The sequence below is a fragment of the Opisthocomus hoazin genome, chromosome 1 (assembly GCF_030867145.1).
Source record: "Opisthocomus hoazin isolate bOpiHoa1 chromosome 1, bOpiHoa1.hap1, whole genome shotgun sequence".
In the NCBI taxonomy this organism is placed as follows: domain Eukaryota; kingdom Metazoa; phylum Chordata; class Aves; order Opisthocomiformes; family Opisthocomidae; genus Opisthocomus; species Opisthocomus hoazin.
This window is the reverse complement of record NC_134414.1, coordinates 153627084-153646694: the sequence shown is the minus strand read 5'-3', so window position 1 is coordinate 153646694 and position 19611 is coordinate 153627084. Positions and strand designations below refer to the sequence as shown.

Here is a 19611-nt window from a genome sequence, read left to right as displayed (position 1 = left end):
TGCCTTATTGGCATCGTAAGGAGGGAGTGGAGAAGCTGGGAGTGACGGAGCGTCCTCTTACGAGATGTATTTCTTTTGTCATGAATGTCGAGAGTGCCTCTCCAGAAATTTGATTCCAAGTTTAACGAACTTCTGATTGCGTTTGTGTTCTGCAACCAGGGAAAATGTGTCTAGCTGCAATTTTCAGTCTCGGGCATTGAACTGACAAGATTGTGGCCCCTGTTTCCAAGAGCTCTGAAGGCATAGATGCTCATGACAGAGGTGCTATCAAACCACGCCAGGTAAGAGGTATATAGGGCACTGGTTTGTCTTCAGTGTGGTCTCTTGAAAAGAATTGGGCGGTGGCCAGTGCTGACCTCAGTGTTTTTGTGGGCTAAATTAATGTCTTTATTCTGCTTGGTAGTGTGGGCCAAGAAGAATTCTGAAATGAATGCAAGAATTTGTGGCGTGCAAGATGTCTGAAAGTGCCCTCGATTGTTTTTGTGTTTCGTCAGTGCGGTGTTACAAATGGGCCTGTGTAACGCAGAGCAGAGTCTGCGAGCCCTTACTGGGTGACAGCGTGAATGGTGTAGCAGGAGGGGCTGTGCTGGAGCCCTGGTAGGTGGGGGAATATCCATTTTCACAGAATCACAGAATCACAGAACAGTAGGGATTGGAAGGGACCTCTGTGGGTCACCCAGTCCAACCCCCCTGCCGAAGCAGGGTCACCTACAGTACGCTGCACAGGACCTTGTCCAGGCAGGTCTTGAATATCTCCAGAGAAGGAGACTCCACAACCTCCCTGGGCAGCCTGTTCCAGTGCTCCGTCACCCTCAGAGGGAAGAAGTTCTTCCTCATGTTCAGACGGAACTTCCTGTGCCTCAGTTTGTGCCCATTGCCCCTTGTCCTGCCGCTGGGCACCACTGAAAAGAGCTTGGCCCCGTCCTCCTGACACCCACCCTGCAGATATTTGTAGGCATTTATAAGGTCCCCTCACAGCCTTCTCTTCTTCAGGCTGAACAAGCCCAGTTCCCTCAACCTCTCCTCGTAGGAGAGATGCTCCAGTCCCCTCATCATCCTCGTAGCCCTCCGCTGGACTCTCTCCAGTAGCTCTTCATCTTTCTTGAACTGGGGAGCCCAGAACTGGACACAGTGCTCCAGATGAGGCCTCACCAGATGAGGCCTCACCAGGGCAGTGTAGAGGGGAAGGAGAACCTCCCTCATCTTGCTGGCCACACTCTTCTTGATGCATTTTGCACTGTTGTTGGAAGTAATTACGAATCTGTTTTCATTTGGGGAAAGAAAAGCCCAGCAGATGTCATTTGGTGTTTAAAATGTGAAGCTGAGGTATAAATTACTGTCCTGCTTCTGCTGATCTGTGGAGGAGTCATGAGCTTTGAAACAAAAACAGACCCAAATTCTGAATCACAGAATCACAGAATCACAGAATAGTAGGGGTTGGAAGGGACCTCTGTGGGTCATCTAGTCCAACCCCCCTGCCGAAGCAGGGTGAATGTCACTGGCTGTACAAAACTAATATGTCGTGCTGGAAGGTGAGTTTTAGGCTTGTCCATTTTTATGATACTATAGTAGAAGAAAAACTGAAAAAACTCTTCCATCCTTTTCAATGTAGGAAAGGGAAAAAAAAAAATCCTGTCTTCTACTCTGAGTATGTCCAGCCTCAGGTTTGCTGCTTTAACAGAAGGAACTATTTCTGGAAATAAAAAAAATAAGCATGCTGGGAGCTCTCAGCCCTTCACTGAGAACATGTCTTTTTTTCTGAAGACCAGGCTGGGCAGAAACTCTCGATTTGATGAGAATTAGGACCGGGACCTTGAGTGCTGGTCTCTGCTCTCTGCTTTTCTTCTGTTGCTTCTGAACAGGCTTCAGGTCCAGTCTTTTGACTTTCTAAGCTCTTCTGGACCTGTAAGTTGGGGATGCTGCTAATTACCGAGTGGCGATGTTTGAAGGAGAAATTGGTGATGGTGAAGCCGTCGAGAGGATGGTGACAGTGCAGCTCCACATCTGTCATGGCTTATGGGTACCGGGTGGTGACCTCCCGATGAGGGAGTTGCCCACAACTGTGGTGGCCTGGCGTAGTGGGAAGCTTGAAGCGAGCAGAGCAGAAACAATGGCTCAGATGAACACTTGCAGATGGTTGTAGGGCAGTGGAAGAGCTGCTGGCTCTGTGGCATCTTGCTGTGCCTCCCAGACTTCTTCTCAGCCAAGGGTGGGCAAGGCGGCTGAGACCTGGGTATTTTTCAGAAGAGACTGTGGCAGGCCCTTGTCTATGGCAGGTGGGAGTTGGTGGGAGCTGCTCAGAGAAGGCAAATTCGCTCATCTGACCCTTGAGAATGTCTTGAGAAGCATGGACTGCCTTGGCTGTAGGCGAGGGAGCAGAGCCTTCGCCCAAGCTCCCTTCCTCCAGATGCTTTTTATTGCTACTGTATGGAATTAAATAGATGGGAATTAAGTAGATTCTTATGCACGTTCCCTGTTCATTGCAGATTCCCAGAGGACAGTTTTAGTCTCTGTGGTGGGTAAATAGGGCTGACCCTCTGAATCCTGCGGCTGAAGGCCCTGTCTGAGCTCCAGAGGAGCAGGACTGCGTGCCAGGAGAGGTGAAAAAGCACAAGGTCTGGCGCTGGAGGAGCTCGCTTGGAGGGGGAGGAGGCAGGAAGGATGTAAGTGTGTATTTAGGCCCGCTTCAAGGAAAGCTGCAAAGAGGCATTGGCATTTTTATACACGAGTTAACGTGTTGGGTTTTGGCTTTTTCCTAGTTAAAAAGACCAGGTTCAGTCTGAGTAATAATTGGCCTTTCCTCAGAATTACTGAACTTCAGTCCTCCTTGTCATGGAGCTGGCTGCGCAGCTGCCGTGGCCTCCCGCAGCAGGCGAACTTGAACGCGAGTTGTAGGGAAACCATAGGAAATGCTCACTTCCACCCTTTCTCTTTTTTGTGAGGCAACTTTTTTTATAGCCATGGTGAATGTGTCCAAAAGTAGCAAGGAGCTTGGAAGGCCCCTCCGCGTTTCTTCTTCCTTTTTGCAGGTCAGCTTCAGCTTCTCCCCGTGTTCCCCTCCCAGTAAGTGGACACTACTGGTTTTTACTCAAGGAGCCTGAAAGTCAACAGATTTGGAATGGAGAGAAAGGGAGGCCTTTTTTATTGTTTTGTTTTGTTCCAGAGCTTGGTACATGTGAGCTTTGCCTCTTGCGTAGCGCTGTGAGGCCACGTGAAGAACCTGCTCAGGGTCTCTTGGAGGAGAACTTCAGCATCAGGGGAGGTTTCTGCCTGGGTCCCCGTGCTGCTCAGTTTAATGAGGCATGCTGGCTTTTGGCAGGTTTCCGACTGGCTGCCGCTCCACGGCACTCTCTCTCATTAGGTAGAAGGTTTTTAGGCACCGGATTGAATTTACTTCCATCCCGTGCAGACCTGGTGGTGGTCTGCTTTTTACACACTCCAATTTACAGAGCTAGCGCCAAGCTACTAAATTATTAAGCTGGGGTTTTAATAGAAACCCCTGTGTAGGCTTAAATTGTTTCCACTCTATTTGGAGTTTCCTGCTCTGCTGGTTTTTATTTTGTCCTGTGCATGAAAGCGTGGAGGGAGGAATTCACAGGAAGGCGCAGAGGCAAAGAGAAAGAATTCAGCCCGAGAGCACTAGAAAGTACAGACAAAATAAAAGGTTAATTGGTACTGTATCCAGCTCTGGTGGAGGTGATGGGGGGGGAAGCTTCCTAATCCCCATAACAGTTCAGCGGAAACTTGTGTGTTTGTTTTCGATGCTGCTTGTAACTTAGGTTTCTCAATAAAATATTTTCTTGCCCGACTGTTTTTGTCTTGACCCCTTCCCCAGGGCCTGACAGGGATGTTTCTTCAGGAAACACAGCTCCCCTGGTTGTTCCCCCAGTGTCAAACACAGCTGCGGCCAGCGGGACGGATGGCAATGCCCCCTTTAGTGGGGGAATCCCCCTTCCAGCTTTGCACCTCTTCCACCCAGACCTCTCCCCTGCAGCCCCGCACCACCACGTGCTGGGACAGGATTACGCCTGCCCATTAAGTGTCCCTTTGCCCGGGGAAGTGGTGGAGTCACTGTCCCTGGAGGTGCTCAAAAAACGTGTGGATGTGGCACTTCGGGACGTGGTTTAGCAGGCAGGGTGGGGTTGGGGTGACGGTTGGGCTTGATGATCTAAGAGGTCTTTTCCAACCTTAATGATTCTATGATTTTAAGTCAGATCTGGTCAGCACGGCTCGATTTTTAGTAGTACAACGATAAATTTGCGTTGTCCCTGATGACAGGGACAGGACAAGGGGCAATGGGCACAAACTGAAGCAGAGGACGTTCTGTTTGAAGATGAGGAAGAACTTCTTCCCTCTGAGGGTGACGGAGCACTGGCCCAGGCTGCCCAGGGAGGCTGTGGAGTCTCCTTCTCTGGAGATATTCAAGACCCACCTGGACAAGGTCCTGTGCAGCCTGCTGTAGGTGACCCTGCTTTGGCAGGGGGGTTGGACTGGGTGACCCACAGAGGGCCCTTCCAACCCCGACGATTCTGTGATTCTGTGACAGGTATGGTCGCTGTCCTCTACCAAATGGGCTGACTCTGGTGCCCAACAGGGGGCTCGAGGGCTTGTTCCTTTTAATATTATTAGTTTTATTAGTAAAGCTGGTTTTATATTCATTTTGTAAGCGTCTCTCCCTTTCCCTCCTTTTTCCCTTCCTCTGGTGGGCGGGCGGGGGTTGACAGAGGGCATCTGCCACTCTGTTTATTGCCACCCCGCTCTGACCAGTGACAGCCACACAGTTCAAGTGAGAGATGTTGCTTGTAGACCAGGAGCCCTCAGCCACTTCACTGTGAGAGGTGACCTCCTTCCTCTGGGGGTAACTAGATGGGAGATGTTCGGAAAAGCAGTGACACGAGGAGGTGGTGGACTGAAACCGGTCAGCGTGTGTCCACCCCTGCCCTTCGCTCGGCTGCCGCTGCGGGCACGCGCCGAGTCCCAGGCGGGGGGACAGCTTCCCACCAGGACAGTGTGGTCGCAGGGTGCCTTCCAGCTGCTCGGATGTACCAGTTTGAAGAGCCATCATAGTGGGGAAACTGGCGTTGTCGAGCACGACTACCGTGAGCTGAAGCAACCGAGCTTCAGGTGCGCGCTGGAGGACTTGGAGCAGATCTGTCACCAAGCTCTCTGAACGTACGGTGTGTCTGCCAGCGTGGAGAACGGCTTAAACCATCTGACTTGGCTCGTGTGCGTGTGGTAGTAGCTGCTGTCGGCTGAATCCTGCCTGGAACTTAGAGGTCTGGCTGAAGAGAAAGTTGGTTCATCACTCGGCGGCAGGAATAGCACTGCGGTTCCTGTCATTGTCATCACGCTAGAGTCCTGTTTGGGTACTCGCTGTGTTTAATTGCGTGGCTGGCTTAACTTAATGTCTCTCCTGGGGTCACTCATAACACATTTATTTTTAGGATTCAGGGAAATTAGGGACACAAGCAACCTGTTGTGGTTCTCTCCCAAGGCAGGAGTTTTCCAGATGATGATGGTAATAACGGCAGCGGCTTGGTCGCAGAGTCACCTGGCTGAGCTGATGAAATGAGCACTGGCAACTATGGTAGAGCTTAATGCTTGCAAATGAATGATCACCACTGAAAATATATTACAGGTGTGGGTGGAGGCTGTGGGCTCCCTGGGTTTGGATGACTTGGAGGACATGCCTATAGTTTATTGGGAAATCCCTGACAGGATCTGTTGGTTTTCAAGACTGTAAATAAAGAATTTTCCGATCCAATACTCAGCATTTGGGTGGAGAACTGAGGTGGTCATATGTCCTCCCTGGTATACAGCTGTGGAATCATTCCATTTCATGACAAACTCGTTATGCTCCAACAGAGGAGCTCCTCTGTACCTGGCTGGTACCTCCAGTGGGGCATCTGACATGCTTCTGGGTTGCTTTTAGGAAAGACAACGTGCTGAAAGGCCTGTGGTAACAGCTGGCCTAATGCACCCCGCTCTGCTTGTTGTTTTCAAACAGATGGACCTCTCCGTGGAAACTCTTTATAGCTTCATGCAGGAGCGCCAGAAGAAGTACGCCAAGTATGCGGAGCAGATCCAGAAGGTCAACGAGATGTCTGCCATCCTCCGCCGTATACAGATGGGCATCGACCAGACGGTCCCGCTGATGGAGCGGCTGAACAGCATGCTGCCAGAGAGCGAGAGGCTGGAGCCCTTCAGCATGAAACCCGAGCGGGAGCTGAAGTCTTAGCTGATCCGTCGGGCTCCCCCTCCTCGCTTTCCACGCTCCAGCGTTCAGCACGGACGGGCTTCCAGCGGGCCGGGCTGGCAGATGTCCGAAGCGGGCGGCGGTGCTGCCTGACTCTCTGCCAGGGCATCGGAGGAAGAGCGGCGTCAGCTGCCAGAACCGCGCGGCCAGGAGTCCAGGAGCTCCCCGGTCCCGTCGTCTGGAGGAGATGATTTACCGTTCTTTCACCTCCCTCCTCTTGCTCCCCCCGTCTCCTTTACCACTCCCACCACTTGTGCCGAGACACTGGTTTCATTGCTGTGACTAGACTGGGGTTGCAGAGGAGGAGTTGTCTTTCATCTGATTTGTTTTTTTTTTTTTAACTAGAAAAATTTCAAAGGGATACAGGGTGTGACAAACATTCTAACGTGGGTTTTGTGCCACTGGGGTTTAGACGACGAGGTGGCTGGCAGGTATTTCTGAGACCCCCTGGCCTTGGAAATATGTGTGTTTTATGGGTGAAAGTGTGGGAGCCAGGATTATTAAAATCTGCCTATTATCATAATTAACACGGTTTGCATGGCAGGGTTTTGGCATGTCCTTCTCGAGTCTCCTGTTTTTATGGGCTCGCTAATTTATGAGGCTGTAAAGGAATAAGTGTTCCAGATATGTCTGTTGAAGTTAAGCAAGCCTTAGCGTTCCTCTCCCTCTTGCCCTGGCAGTGTCCCCGTCCCCCAGCTGGTGGCATTTCGTGTCCCTCACCTTCCACAGTGATTTGGACAGGCACTGGCACCAGCCTGCTCACTTTGCACCCCAAAGTTGGACACGAGGTGTGGGGTGGATTTCTTTATTATTTTTATTGGGACACTCCAGTTATCTTGGTGCTGTCTGTTTCTACCAGAGGGATGCAGTTGTTTCTTTACCTTCAAGCGTAAGGAGCTGGAGGGGCAAAGATACAAGAAGTCCTTTAAGTCTTCTCCTTGGCTTGGCTGCCGTCGTGCCCAACGCTTGCCTGAGCACGGTGTGTTATGACTGGAACCACACAACCCTTTGGGACCGCGCTCGGCACACTGCTCTGAAGGAAGCAGGATGCCCTTGCCGTCTCCTGGGCCGAGGGCCCTCCTGGAAGGCGGGCAGGAGGAGACAGGCTGGTCTGCCGCCGGTCCGCTGGCCGCAGGCGAGTCGCAGCACCTCTCTGAGCTTTGGTTTCTCCCCGTATAGATCAGGGAGATACCCATATTCTACACGCTGCTGCAAAAAATAACTATGACTGTAGAAACAAGGTTGAACAGGTTAACGTCACCGTTGCGTGGCAGCTCTTGTCGGCAGCAGAAAGGGGCATGAAACAAGAAGAGAGGAGTTTGCTGGGTCAGGGGTAGGTTTGTGCGTGTCTGTGTGAGCCCCGTTGCTGGCGAGGAGACCAAGGTGTGCCCCTGAACCCCTGTTGTACATCAGGAGCGCAGTCCCAGTGGTGAGGACGGCTGTCCTTGTGGGAGTCAGTGTCACGACCCATCTTCCAGGGCAGCTCCAGGCTAGGTGACTTGCCAAGGGCGACTTGCTTCGGTGCCTCTTAGTGCTTAAGAGTATTTAATTGGCAAAAGAGGGTCTCTGAGCATTTGGGAGTAAGAGCGTGGTAGGTTTTTGACAGGTGGCAGGAAGCAACAGGCCGTTCCCTCGTTGCGTTCCCAAAGGCCGGGTAGCGTAGTGTGAATTTTGTGACGCAGCCGACTGGAACGTGGATCTGAACCGCAGCGGGGACTGGACACCAGGGCTGGCTGAACGCTGTCTGCAAGCAGCGTCCCGTGGAAAAGAAGCCTCCTGGAACGATGCCCTGGGAAGAGCGACTGACTGCTGGAGAGACGGCAAAGAACTCCGCAGATTTTCTAGTGAAGGTGTCGTGGCCGTGCCCGTGAGGGTCCTCATCGTCCACCACCGAGTATGTCCCCGCCTCCCGCCAGCAGACGCACCAGAATATCCGCAGCTTTAAATAGCGGCTGCAGGCGTTTCTGTCGCCCTCGTCCAGATGATGCTGTCTGGAAGTTTAGAATGCGCGACATCCAGCCGTCTGCCAGACGGGATCATGGATGTCCCGCACCCCGGCGAGCTGGAAGCCTGTACCGGTGGGAAGATCCCGACCGTGGGTCTTGAGGCGGGGGCTGGGCTGCAGATGCTCTCTCCTGTGAAGCTTCTCAACATTTGGCCTCGTGCTGTGAAGTATCGGATCAAAGCATTGCTCCTCGCGGCGCTCACGAGGGCAAGTGAAGTGTTCCCGTCTGAAAGCGGCAGGAGCGAGGGCCGCAAATCAGCTCCTCGTTTTCTGTAGAACACCTAGACTTTGGGCAGACTGTGGGAGAAGACGCTTATTCCTATGAACGCTGCCCTTTAAGCCTGTGGATGTGCTGCTGGGCCTCCCACCTAGAGCTTTCTGAGCAGCAAGGGTAAGTTGTGAAGAACGTTAATAGCTTAATGAGAAAGAAACTGGAGCTGAAACGTGAAGGTGGACCTCTTCCAAAGCACGCCGGCCGTCGCCTTCGTTGCGCGGGTGATGGTCTCTTGTTTGGGGACTGTAAGAGAGCGCGCACCCTCTCGCTGTTCTCAGGCGATGGTTTACAGTTTTATTTAAGACATTGTCCCTGGCTTCATTAACTGGAAGTCTCTGGACCTCTCGCTGGGGGGAAGACGTCTCCTGCCACCTCTTTCAGCTGCTGTTGCTGCTTGGCCACCTCTCGTTCGCTTTGCTCTGCACGCGGCGTTCAGCTCCGACGCAGGCGATGTTCACGGCGAGACCGTTGCGTTGCTCCCTTGCCCACTGTTCAGCAGGAGATTTGAGGAGTGACTGCAGTTACCTTTCTGCTTATGGATTTCCTTCGCCGAGCCGGACGGTGTTGGAGAAGGCCTCGGGGATCTCTCACCGACGGACTAGCCGTTACCCCACCGCGAAGTCAGTGCCGTGAACGGAGAATAACCTGGCGTGCTCCACCCAAAACAAACATCTCTGCCCTTTTCCCCCTTCCTTTCTCCTTTCTCTGCGTGGTCTGGCGCGCGGGCTGAGCTTCTGGAGAACGGGGCCGGGCTCTGGGGCTGCCGTTCCCCGCTGGCCGGAGCTGCTCCGGTTCTTCCCCTGGCTCTGGTGCTGTGGCCCCCCGCTTTGGGCTGGTGCTTGTCGCAGCCGTGTGCTACAGGCACAGAAGAGGTTTGCTTTGTTGTTTACGTCGTTTTTTTTGTTATTTAATGCATTGACAGGGTGCTAAAGTGCCAACCTACCTGCAGGGCAATTTCTGTGAAGATCCAGTGAAGGGGACAGAAGAGCTGTGGGTTGTTTTTTTTTCTTAAAATATGTATTTTAAATTAAATATATTTAAATATATTTAAATATTTAAAGTGTATTTTCCCCCCCTCTAAGCTTTTACACAGAAAGAGCAGAAATTCACCTTCTCCCAGGCCCACTCGCTGTACGAGCCAGCCCCTCTCTATCAGACTGCGTGCCAGTGGGTTCCGGAGGTGCTGTCGTAAGGTCCCTCCTGTTCCCGCGCTGCCAGAGCGCATTTCGGTTGCCAGCCTCGGGGCTGAGCGCTTCTCGGTGTAGGGGTGGTTATCTTGTTGGCAGGCTTGCTCTGTTTCCAGCTGCCTACGTGCTGCGTGTCCCACGGCTCCCGCATTAAAGCGTTTGGTATCGCTCTTTTCCAAGTGTGGTTTCTCTGATTTCTGTTCCTCTGCAGCACCACTTCTTGCCGCGGTGTCCGGGGACGGGACGCACGCTTCCGCGTGGGCAGCCATATCTTGGCCTTACTTTGTACACAGAAAGCCACCTCCGTGCCGTGGGGATGGCCCTGGGGGCTGCAAGGAAACGGGTGTCCTGGGGTGAAAATAAATGATGGGATTTTTGGATGCTCTCCCAGTTCTGGTTGGCACCGAGGTCCAGTTCAAATTGATGACGTGCGCGGCGATGCTTATGAGTTGCCAGCCCTGGGGTGGGAGCGTAGTTCAGCTGGTTGCCTGCCTTTTCTGTGCTGGAGGTAAGAGGGTCTGGGATTGATGGACTGGGACACTGGTGGAAGGCTGGAGCTTCTCTGTGCAGAGCGCTCGTGCTGCGAGACACTGTCTGCCTGTTTTGTGAGGGCACTTGCACCTTGTGTGCACCCAGCAGCTCTCCTTAGGTTCAGTGGGCAGACTAAACGTGAGCAGCAAAGTGTTTCTCATTTCTGCACCCCCCTTATCTGCCTGTCAAAAAGAGACCATGTCCTGGCAGCTCCTTTCCCTCAGTTCTTTGCCAGATCCCAGAAGGACCTACCCTTGGGCAAGGTGGCTTTCAGGGAGGCCCCTGCCCTGCCAGCTCCTCATCTCCTCCCACCGGTTCTTTGCCCCTCACCGACTTGCTTTGCACTTTTAGCCAGACTTCAGCCTCCTGCCAGCTGGTCTCTGGTCCTTCTCTGGGGGGTTGGTCGCTCCCTTTCAGCTCCCACGTGGGTGAGATTTAGCTTCCTCATAACGTGAGCCTGCAGAGGACAGCAAGGCAAGACAGACGGGCGAGCAGCTCACCCCGGGGTCCCCAAAGCCGAGGTAGGTCTGAGGTGGTCGGGGGGGGGGGGGGGGTGTGCTTGGCAGCCCCTACAGCATTACCAAGCCACGGGGCTCCTCCGAAGGTGGGGAGAGGAGTGGAGCCTTCAAAGGGCAATTCTTAATGTCAGCTGCCTAAAACAACCCTTTTGCATTCTTAAAAGTTTTGTATTTTAACAGACCTCGTGGGGAAGCTGTGGAGGTAATGAAATACGGTGGCCATCACATGGCCACAGAAATAAATGAGGATGGCAGTGGATTTTGGCAAAACCTTGCAGGGGGTGTTACTGCTGTAGTGTTGAAATGAAGAATTTGATTCTGTTCTCTTAATTGTGATGCAGGCCAAACTGCTGAGCAGCACTGCAGTACTGGAGGCTCCGTGGACTGTCACAGGGGTTGTTAAAGACCAAGCCACCGGCTTTCTGCGAGTGGGTAAAGCAAAATTTTGTTTTTTTAAAAAAGCCAGGGGCAGCTGCTCTAAAAGCTGGTTGCTGCCCCGGCTGATGTGATGGTACGGCCTCTTCTAGAGAGGCCAAAGGTTCTGCATTTCCCTTTCTGGGACTATGCTTTGAAATTATCTTTAAAAAAAAAAAAGAGATGTTACACAAACCTGTAGGCCTTGCCATCTAAGGATATAACCGTAGCAGCCACGCTCTACATCAGGATTTAACTGTAATATCTGCTACATGTGTGTAGGCTACTCTCTGCAGGAGCTATGAGGGGCGTACCCCTCCCTCAGCAATCAGAATTTCACGTTGAATGCTTCAGAGACTGGCAGAGTCAGTCAAAAGCAGCATTTAAACAAGTAATTAAACTCTTCTTCAAATAAGAAGTATGAGAGGCAAGAAGAAACCCACGGGGTTCGTCCTAGGTAAGGTGTTAATGCAGGGAAGTGCCGCCGCTGCTCTTCGAGGGGGCAAAGAGGAACGGGCAAGAGGCTGGAACTGTTACCGGTGCTGTAAAATCACCCCTGCTTGCGACGAGCGGTCCAAAGCTACCCAGTCTGTGCCCACGACCATCGGCAGGGAAGGACAGGTAGACAAGGACGTGGGCCCTGCTCGTCCCTGGGCGCTGGGGAGCAGGTCCTGCTGCGGGCAGGCGACGCGCGCTCCGCAGCCAGAGGCACACAGGCTCCTTCCTCAGCCGGGGCTGTATAAACAGGTACCATTTCTGATTTTATTTCATCATAACATACAGGTAATGCTCATGACACAACAAGATGAGAAACTCACATCTCTCCGAACCATTTCACCAGCTTGCCATACACCAAAGAACATTGTGTTCATAGTGAACACGTACACGTTTTCCCCCTCGCATCCTCCACTCTGCTTTCCAGACTTCTCCGCACCACTTCCAGCACTGTTGGGGTACAGGACACAAGCTCAGCCAGGAGACAGGGCACCGCCCTGCGCAGGACATGGGGTTAAGGCTTCCTCCTCCAGGAATCCGTCCCCTAAAAAGACTGAGCCTACAAGCTTCGATTCGTTCAGCGTACTGGAAATCACGAAGAGCCAGAAGACCAGATTTCAGTTCCGTAGGAGGCCATTACCCGAACGGAACCCAAGTGTAGATATCTGTATGTATAGGGAGGAGGGGAGAACACAGGCGTGAAGGAGCACAAAAGAGAGGGAGATTCAATTTCTGCCTCTAGGGATTGACTTGTCTTAACCCCCATTAACCAATTTAAACCAAAGACATGGGCTTTGACTGAAATCTGGCCGAGAGGAACACTGCTGCATCGTTTACATACCTACATATACACACAGAGAGCGTGTATATATGCTGAAAATAGTTGGGACGTACTCACTTTCGCTGGCTGTGCAAACAGAGACAAGTGGCAGTGGGTTTAACGACCAGCCAAGACCTGAGGTGCTTTCCAGCTCGCTGTCAGCCGGGCCCTTGCCCCGACGACCCCTGCTTCCAGCCCCCCGCACGCACATCCTGAACGCAGCCTCTGGGTCCAGCTGCTCCTGCTGCTGCCCCTCTCTCTCTCTCTGTGCCTTTTGTGCTTTTTAGGATCAAGTTAATCAACGCTGTAGCTTTCAGTGCTATGTTAAAACAGTCCGCCATAGGAAATGAAAAAGTCACGTCCTAGCCACAAAACAATGACAAAATCTTCTCCACTGTTCAATACAGTAAAACCTGAGATTTGAGTCACAAACTAGCTAAACTTATTAAAAAAACAAAAACAAACAAACAAAACACAAACCCAAAACATAACCCAAGCTGCTGACTTGAATCAGGGCTTCAGTTTGACGCTGACAGATTTTTTTTTTTTTTAAAGCTGCTGGCCAGGGGTAAGTATTTATTACATGTGATATTTGTGCAATTTTCAGCTGCCTGCACTGAAATGGGACAAACCCCTACGGTTTGGCCCCGACAGTCGTGTTCTGTGGGGGATGGACAGACATCTCTGGGTGACCCTGCTTCGGCAGGGGGTTGGACTGGGTGACCCACAGAGGTCCCTTCCAACCCCCAACATTCTGTGATTCTGTGACATGACCACCTGAATTGCCCCCACCCCACAAGAGCAGCTCCTTAATGGTACTGCTCAGTTAAGGCCAAAAGCCCACCCCAACTCATTTTTAGCCTTAAAAAACAACAAAAAAGCCTTCAGGAGCCACCTATTGAATTGTCAGCAGGCAAGGAAAGGGTGTTGTGGTGTTGGACCAGCCACTTCTCTTGCACGTGACCCTAAGTGTTAACCCCTCCCTTACAGCTTAGAAGTCAAAGCAGCTATCCCTCTCCCAGAAGCTGGCTTAATATCAAAAATACAAACACTGCTTATTTTATGTTTCCAAAGACGGGGGGGAACAGTCATAAGCATGGTTCATTCGTCTTTTTTTTAAGAATTGCTGCTGAGCCAACTGAAACACTTGTGCGTGGACAGCTTTTTTAAAAAAAAAAAAAAATGTGGCTAGTTGCTACTTGTTCACATTGCTTATGAACTGACTACCAGCACCTGGCAGCCATAAAGCCCTAGTTTATTTTTTGTATTTTTGAGGTACTGGTTTGTTTTTTTTTTTTTTCTCTGAAGCAGCTCTCTAGCGAATCGCCTAAAGCCTATCCATTAGAACAATAGTTACACCAGTATTTACACCCGCCTGAGCTGTGTCTCCAGCCCAGCCTTGCTGTAACCGGTCCCTACGTCCTGTGGAATCGCTCCCAGTCTCCTTTCTCACGGGGAAAAAGGTTCCCTCCAGAGGCTGGCTCAGTGTCAGGGCTAAGGTGCACTGGGGAAGACGTGGGGCGCCAGGAGGGGAGGACAAAACGAGCTTTTTGGGTAGGAGCGTGTTTCAGTGGAACCAGAGAAAGGGTTTGATACCAGGAGAGCTTCCTTTCCAAGAACCCCTGAAAGGACGTGCAATCCATTGCACACAACTGCTTCCTCCGTCAGGGAAAGACCCTTGAAATGTTCTGCCCTTCCCCGTGAGAGGGGAGGAGGAGAACCCAGCGGTACACTCGGTCTCCTCAGGCAGATGCTCACTTGTCCTTCCTTCGCCGTCTCAGCCTCGTCACTGCGTTCCCACCGAAGCCTCCCTCTTCTTCCCTCCCCTCCCCACCCTTCTGCACAAAGTTCGCTCTTTTCAGCTTTACAGGGACCTCTCCAGCGCTGGGGGAAGCAGCTCCGGTACAGTCACCCGAGCCCGCCGCCCCTCAAGACACCTCGATGATTTCCACGCTGCCCGAAAAGCTCGACTGACTGCCTACTTTGCCCAGCTCTTCTCTAGCTCTGTTGTCCGACATGATGCCCTCCCCAAACTCCATCTGGCAGCTCCTGCGCTTGAACTGCTTTTCGAAAGAGCTCTCCTCGTGCCAGCTCCTCCTGGAGTCCCCGCGGCCGCCCTGCTTGGGCCTCCTGCGCACGGCGCAGGCTGGGTCGCAGCCCGCGGGCAGCTGGCCGCAGCTGCAGCCCGAGCAAGCCGCGCTCTGCCCGTAGACGGCGGACGCCGAGTAGAAATGCGACGACGACGACGACTCGGCCGCGAAGTACCAGCCGTTGGTGAGGGACGCAGCCGACGTCTGAGGAGCCAAGATGTCCGAGTGCCAGCCTTTGAGGCTGGTGGAGAGGCCAAACAAGAAGTTGGCTCGGTAGTTGTCCTCCACGCTCCCGCTGCGGTGGAGGGGGTACAGGAGCGAGCGCTGAGCGGCGGCAGTGCCGCTGGCTCTCCCCACGTGCTGCCGTTTGCTCTGGCCGTCCGGCGGCCAGGCGTTCCGGGGCCGCTCGGGAGGGTTCGCCTCCTCCTTGTCAGGGCTGGTTTCTGGGGTCTGCTCCGAGACCTCCTGGACGGGCGAGAACTGACACAACTTGCTGCCGCCCTCCAAAGCGCTCGCGTGCTTGTAGTATTCCAGGGGGTCTTCGGAGGAGGCAAAGCCCTGCACCGACGCAGTCAGGCAGCTGCCGCTGGCCGAGTAGGACACGGATTTGATATCCAAAGAGAAGGAGCGCTTCAGCCGGTTGCTGTCCTCCACCTTGTCCAGGGAGACGTGCAGTCCGTTTATGCCCTGCACCAGAGGGCCATCTTCCAGAGGGGACGAGTGCCCGCGTGGCACGCTGCCGCGGTCCGACGGCTTCTGCTCCACCATCTCGCAGGCAGCGGCCACACAGAGCGGGCTGGCACCGAGGCCGCTCTGCCCACCTTCTGCCACCACCACCTGCTCGCTGCTTTTTTCCAAGTGCAGGAGTTTCAGTTTACTGATATGTCCGGGCTGGCCGCTCTGGGTCTTGATCTTTTTCTCAAAGTCCAAAAGCTGGCCCAGAAAGTTGAAGTTGGGAGAAATGGTTGGCCTTTTCTCTTTCACGAATCTGGAAAGAGGGGACAAGCAAAACAAGAATTAACTGCAGGACCCGAGATAACCCTAGAGGGTTTGCTGTGAATGTTACCAGCCTAATCTTCACTTGTCAGGGTGCCCAGACTGAGGTTCAGTCAAGCACAGGAAGCACGGATGGAAAAAGAAAAGTCAGAATCACAGAATGGCAGGGGTTGGAAGGGACCTCTGTGGGTCACCCAGGCCAACCCCCTGCCGAAGCAGGGTCACCTACAGCAGGCTGCACAGGACCTTGTCCAGGCGGGTCTGGAATATCTCCAGAGAAGGAGACTCCACAGCCTCCCTGGGCAGCCTGGGCCAGGGCTCCGTCACCCTCAGAGGGAAGAAGTTCTTCCTCATGTTCAGCTGGAACTTCCTCTGCTTCAGTTTGTGCCCGTTGCCCCTTGTCCTGTCACTGGGCACTACTGAAAAGAGTCTGGCCCCGTCCTCCTGACACCCACCCTGCAGATATTTGTAAGCATTTATTAGGTCCCCTCGCAGCCTTCTCTTCTTCAGCTTTTAAACAAGATAATGCTGGACGCTCTCAATCCCCTCTGTAGCTTACTTAAAAGTCTCTAAAAGGGGAGAAGGCGTCATTCTTTTTACCTCTTTATGACATCCGCAACAAGGTTTGAAGGAACGATTTTCCTTATTTTACTTCGCCAGTGGGATCTCTGCCTTGGTTTCCCCCCAGAGTCAAGAGCTCCTCAAGCCTGCTGCAGGCGACCCTGCTTCGGCAGGGGGGTTGGACTAAATGACCCACAGAGGTCCCTTCCAACCCCGACCATTCTGTGATTCTGTGAAGTTCTGCCTGCACAGCATTGGAGCTCCAGCCAAGAGCCCTCAGCCTCCGCTGCCCTGCAGACAGCGGGCCACCTTCCCCACCATGCCCTGGGATGAGATCCCGCGCTCCCTTCGCCTCTCCCGTGCCGTCATTACTGCCGTGAGCGCTTCCCACCCTGTTCACCTTCGTCAGGCAAGACAAACTGCTCTGATCCATCATACGGCGAATGCCAGCGATTTCTACCAGACGCCAGTACTGACCACCGACAGGAGAAGCAAGAAGGAAAGCCACCCGACTCGCACACGCCTGCCAGCCGAAGTTCAACATACTTGGTTGAACATGGACAAGGTGCAATGCATGCTATCAATGTTTTCCTGAATCAGGACTCTAAATGTGTGGAAAGATCTAAGAAGTCACGTCCTATACCTGAGAGCTAAATACAAAAGCAGTGCTGCCTACCCATCTGATTTGCAACACAGCTTAATAAGTACTCTTTGCTCTTAATGTGCTGTAAACCAGCAGGCTGCCCAAATCCTTCCTCCTTTTTATTTTGAAAGCATTCCTGGAACTATGAAGGTACCAGATGACAAGGGAATTAACAAGGGAAGAAACCTTGAAGAGCCAAATCTAGTGCAAACACACATATAATGTATCACTGGGGAAATTAAATTGTATTAAAAACAAAACCTCCCTGGCGATGTGTACAGAAGGTGAGTGTGCAGTCGTTAAAAACAGCATGAAAAAAAACTGAAGGTGTCCTTGTGCATATAGAATCATAGAATCACAGAAAGTTTTGGGTTGGAAGGGACCCCTAGAGGTCATCTAGTCCAACCCCCCCGCAGCGAGCAGGGACACCGCTAACTAGATCAGGTTGCTCAGAGCCCCGTCCAGCCTGGTCTTGAATGTTTCCAGGGATGGGGCCTCCACTACCTCTCTGGGCAACCCGTTCCAGTGTTTCACCACCCTCATTGTAAAGAATTTCTTCCTTATATCCAGCCTAAACCTACCCTGTTTTACTTTAAAACCATTACCCCTCGTCCTGTCGCTGCTGTCTCTACTGAAAAGATTGTCCCCATCTTTCCTATAGGCTCCCTTTAAGTACTGAAAGGCTGCAATCAGGTCTCCCCGCAGCCTTCTCTTCTCCAGGCTGAACAGCCCCAACTCTCTCAGCCTGTCCTCATAGGAGAGGTGCTCCAGCCCTCGGATCATTTTTGTAGCCCTCCTTTGGACCCGCTCCAACAGTTCCATGTCCTTCTTGTGCTGAGGGCTCCAGAGCTGAACGCAGTACTCCAGGCGGGGTCTCACCAGAGCAGAGTACAGGGGCAGAATCACCTCTCTCGACCTGCTGGCCACACTATATAGGTGTACAGTAGCACAAACACAAGCAAGCGCATGAAAAATTAAATTTAAAAAAAAAAAAAAAGTCAGCTTTGTTTGATAAGTTGCCAAACAACAAATAGTCGGAACGTGTCGAGCTGACGTGATGACCTGGAAGATCAGATTGCGCCAAGTGGCAGTGGAAAACTTCCACCATGAAGTGCCAGCACTGGCAAATGGAGAAGACCAGTCAGTCTCCTCCGAAGAGATTCTGTAGGTCAGTCTTGTCTGAGGGCTTTTGTTTCAGCGTAAGCAACTCGCTCGTAAGAATTCACAGGACCTTCCTTCCTTCACTCTTCGCCAGTCAAACCCAGTTGTACTTGTTACTGGCTTTGTTATTTAAAGCAAGATCCTTCTGGCCAACGCTGCCATTTCTGGCCTATGTTCTGGTAGCCTATCCCTTCCACTTTCTCCTCGCTTCACCCCAAAGTGTTGGGCAGTCCTACATTTAAAAACCAGCTTTTTAAAAAATGAAAAGGGTTCAAGAAAGTCTTCTGGATCCCCCCAGCATGTTTTAAGGCCGTGCAACATTTTCATTTCAAAATGCACTCTCTTCTTCCCAACTGGAAGCCAAGCATAACCTTTAATTTTGAAGTTTGTTTCCCTTGTATCGTCTATTATACAAAAGATTAAAAATGTTTCTTTCCTCTACAGCTCTGACCTCCAAACCGCTGCGGCCTGAGACCAGAGAGGCTTTTTTGGCGACGCAAGGTCGTACGTTGCACGGCGTCCATCCCCATCCACCAGTTCACCCCTGCTACCCGTACCCGTACGACTGCGAGCTTTCGCCTACGCCCCCGAAGCAAACCTGGGCAGCCCATGGAAAAGGGAGCCACCATTTTCTGCACAGCACAACAAAGCAGGTGGTTAAGTGAAACACAGAAGTCACGATAAACTGCAACCAAGCCACCCGGAAGGCAGTAACGCGTTCACAATCCAAGTACAGAAAAAATGGGATTTGAAAGGTTAAAAAGGGAGGGAAGGGAAAGGGGTCTCCACAAAAATTCCCTACTGCCACAAAGAGCTGATACTGCCAAATACTTTCTCCCAGAGGTTTTGGCTGACTTTAACGGCAACAAAGCAGCTTTCTTAACTCCCAGACATTTCACCTGCAGGCAGTTCCCTGAGAGCATTACCAAAGACCCAACTGCAGGCCACGGTTCCAGCCTAGCGTTTGCCATAAGCGTGATTATCGGTTCTCTCTCTTTAACCCTCTCCATTCCATTCTCTCTCTGACTTACAGGATATCGCCATATCCATGCCATAGCTGTCTGTGTACCCGTATGTACGTACATACACATTTAACCAGCAGTTTATATTCCATGTATTTGCCTACTCGGGCAAAAAACAGCATCAGCATTTTTCAGGAGGGCAATTCATATTAGCTGCGTGATGTCTGCACAGCACCATTTGTTTGTTGGTGGAGGAAGCCTACGTTTAAAGCAAGAGCGTGCAGAGGCCAGTGAACTCCCAGTAAGAGAACACGTCTGCTTCTACCCTCAGACATACAACCTGTTATCATTCACCTTAAAAACAAGCCAACGGGCACAAGAGTTAGTATGAAGGGAAATTTTCTCCTTACCTGTAAGCTTCATCTAAGGACATATCCATTCTCTTCATGATATACGCAATAGCGATTGTGGCAGAGCGAGATATTCCAGCTAAACAGTGCACTAACACACGGCCATTTGATGCTTTTGCCTTTTCTACACAGCAAAGAAATTGGCAAGTGTCAAACTCAGCAGCATTACACCACGAGGAAAAGTTTGCAAAGAAAGCAATGTTGTTGAAAATTGTTCAAAACTTCCAAACGAAGTGCTAATTGCAAATCTCATGGAAGCTTTAAACAAAAATCACTTCTTTTCTCCAG

The 19611-nt window shown here is 51.9% G+C and overlaps 2 protein-coding genes across 7 annotated transcripts in view; one reads left to right on the top strand and one right to left on the bottom strand.

Annotated features, from left to right (window-relative positions):
• Positions 1-9901, top strand: part of BORCS5 (BLOC-1 related complex subunit 5) — a 77706-nt gene extending 67805 nt beyond the window's left edge. The window contains exon 4 of the mRNA XM_075442126.1: positions 6008-9901. Within this exon, the coding sequence (XP_075298241.1) occupies positions 6008-6238 (231 nt within the window). The 3' untranslated portion in view covers positions 6239-9901. The remainder of the gene's footprint in view (positions 1-6007) is intronic.
• A 4414-nt stretch (positions 9902-14315) lies between these two features.
• DUSP16 (dual specificity phosphatase 16) overlaps positions 14316-19611 on the bottom strand; it is a 75822-nt gene continuing 70526 nt past the window's right edge. For all 6 annotated transcript variants that reach the window (XM_075442062.1, XM_075442112.1, XM_075442104.1 and 3 more), the window contains 2 exons: positions 19324-19447; positions 14316-15578 (listed from right to left, as the gene is read on the bottom strand). In XM_075442062.1, coding sequence (XP_075298177.1) covers positions 14429-15578; positions 19324-19447 — 1274 coding nt within the window. In that variant the 3' untranslated portion in view covers positions 14316-14428. The remainder of the gene's footprint in view (positions 15579-19323; positions 19448-19611) is intronic.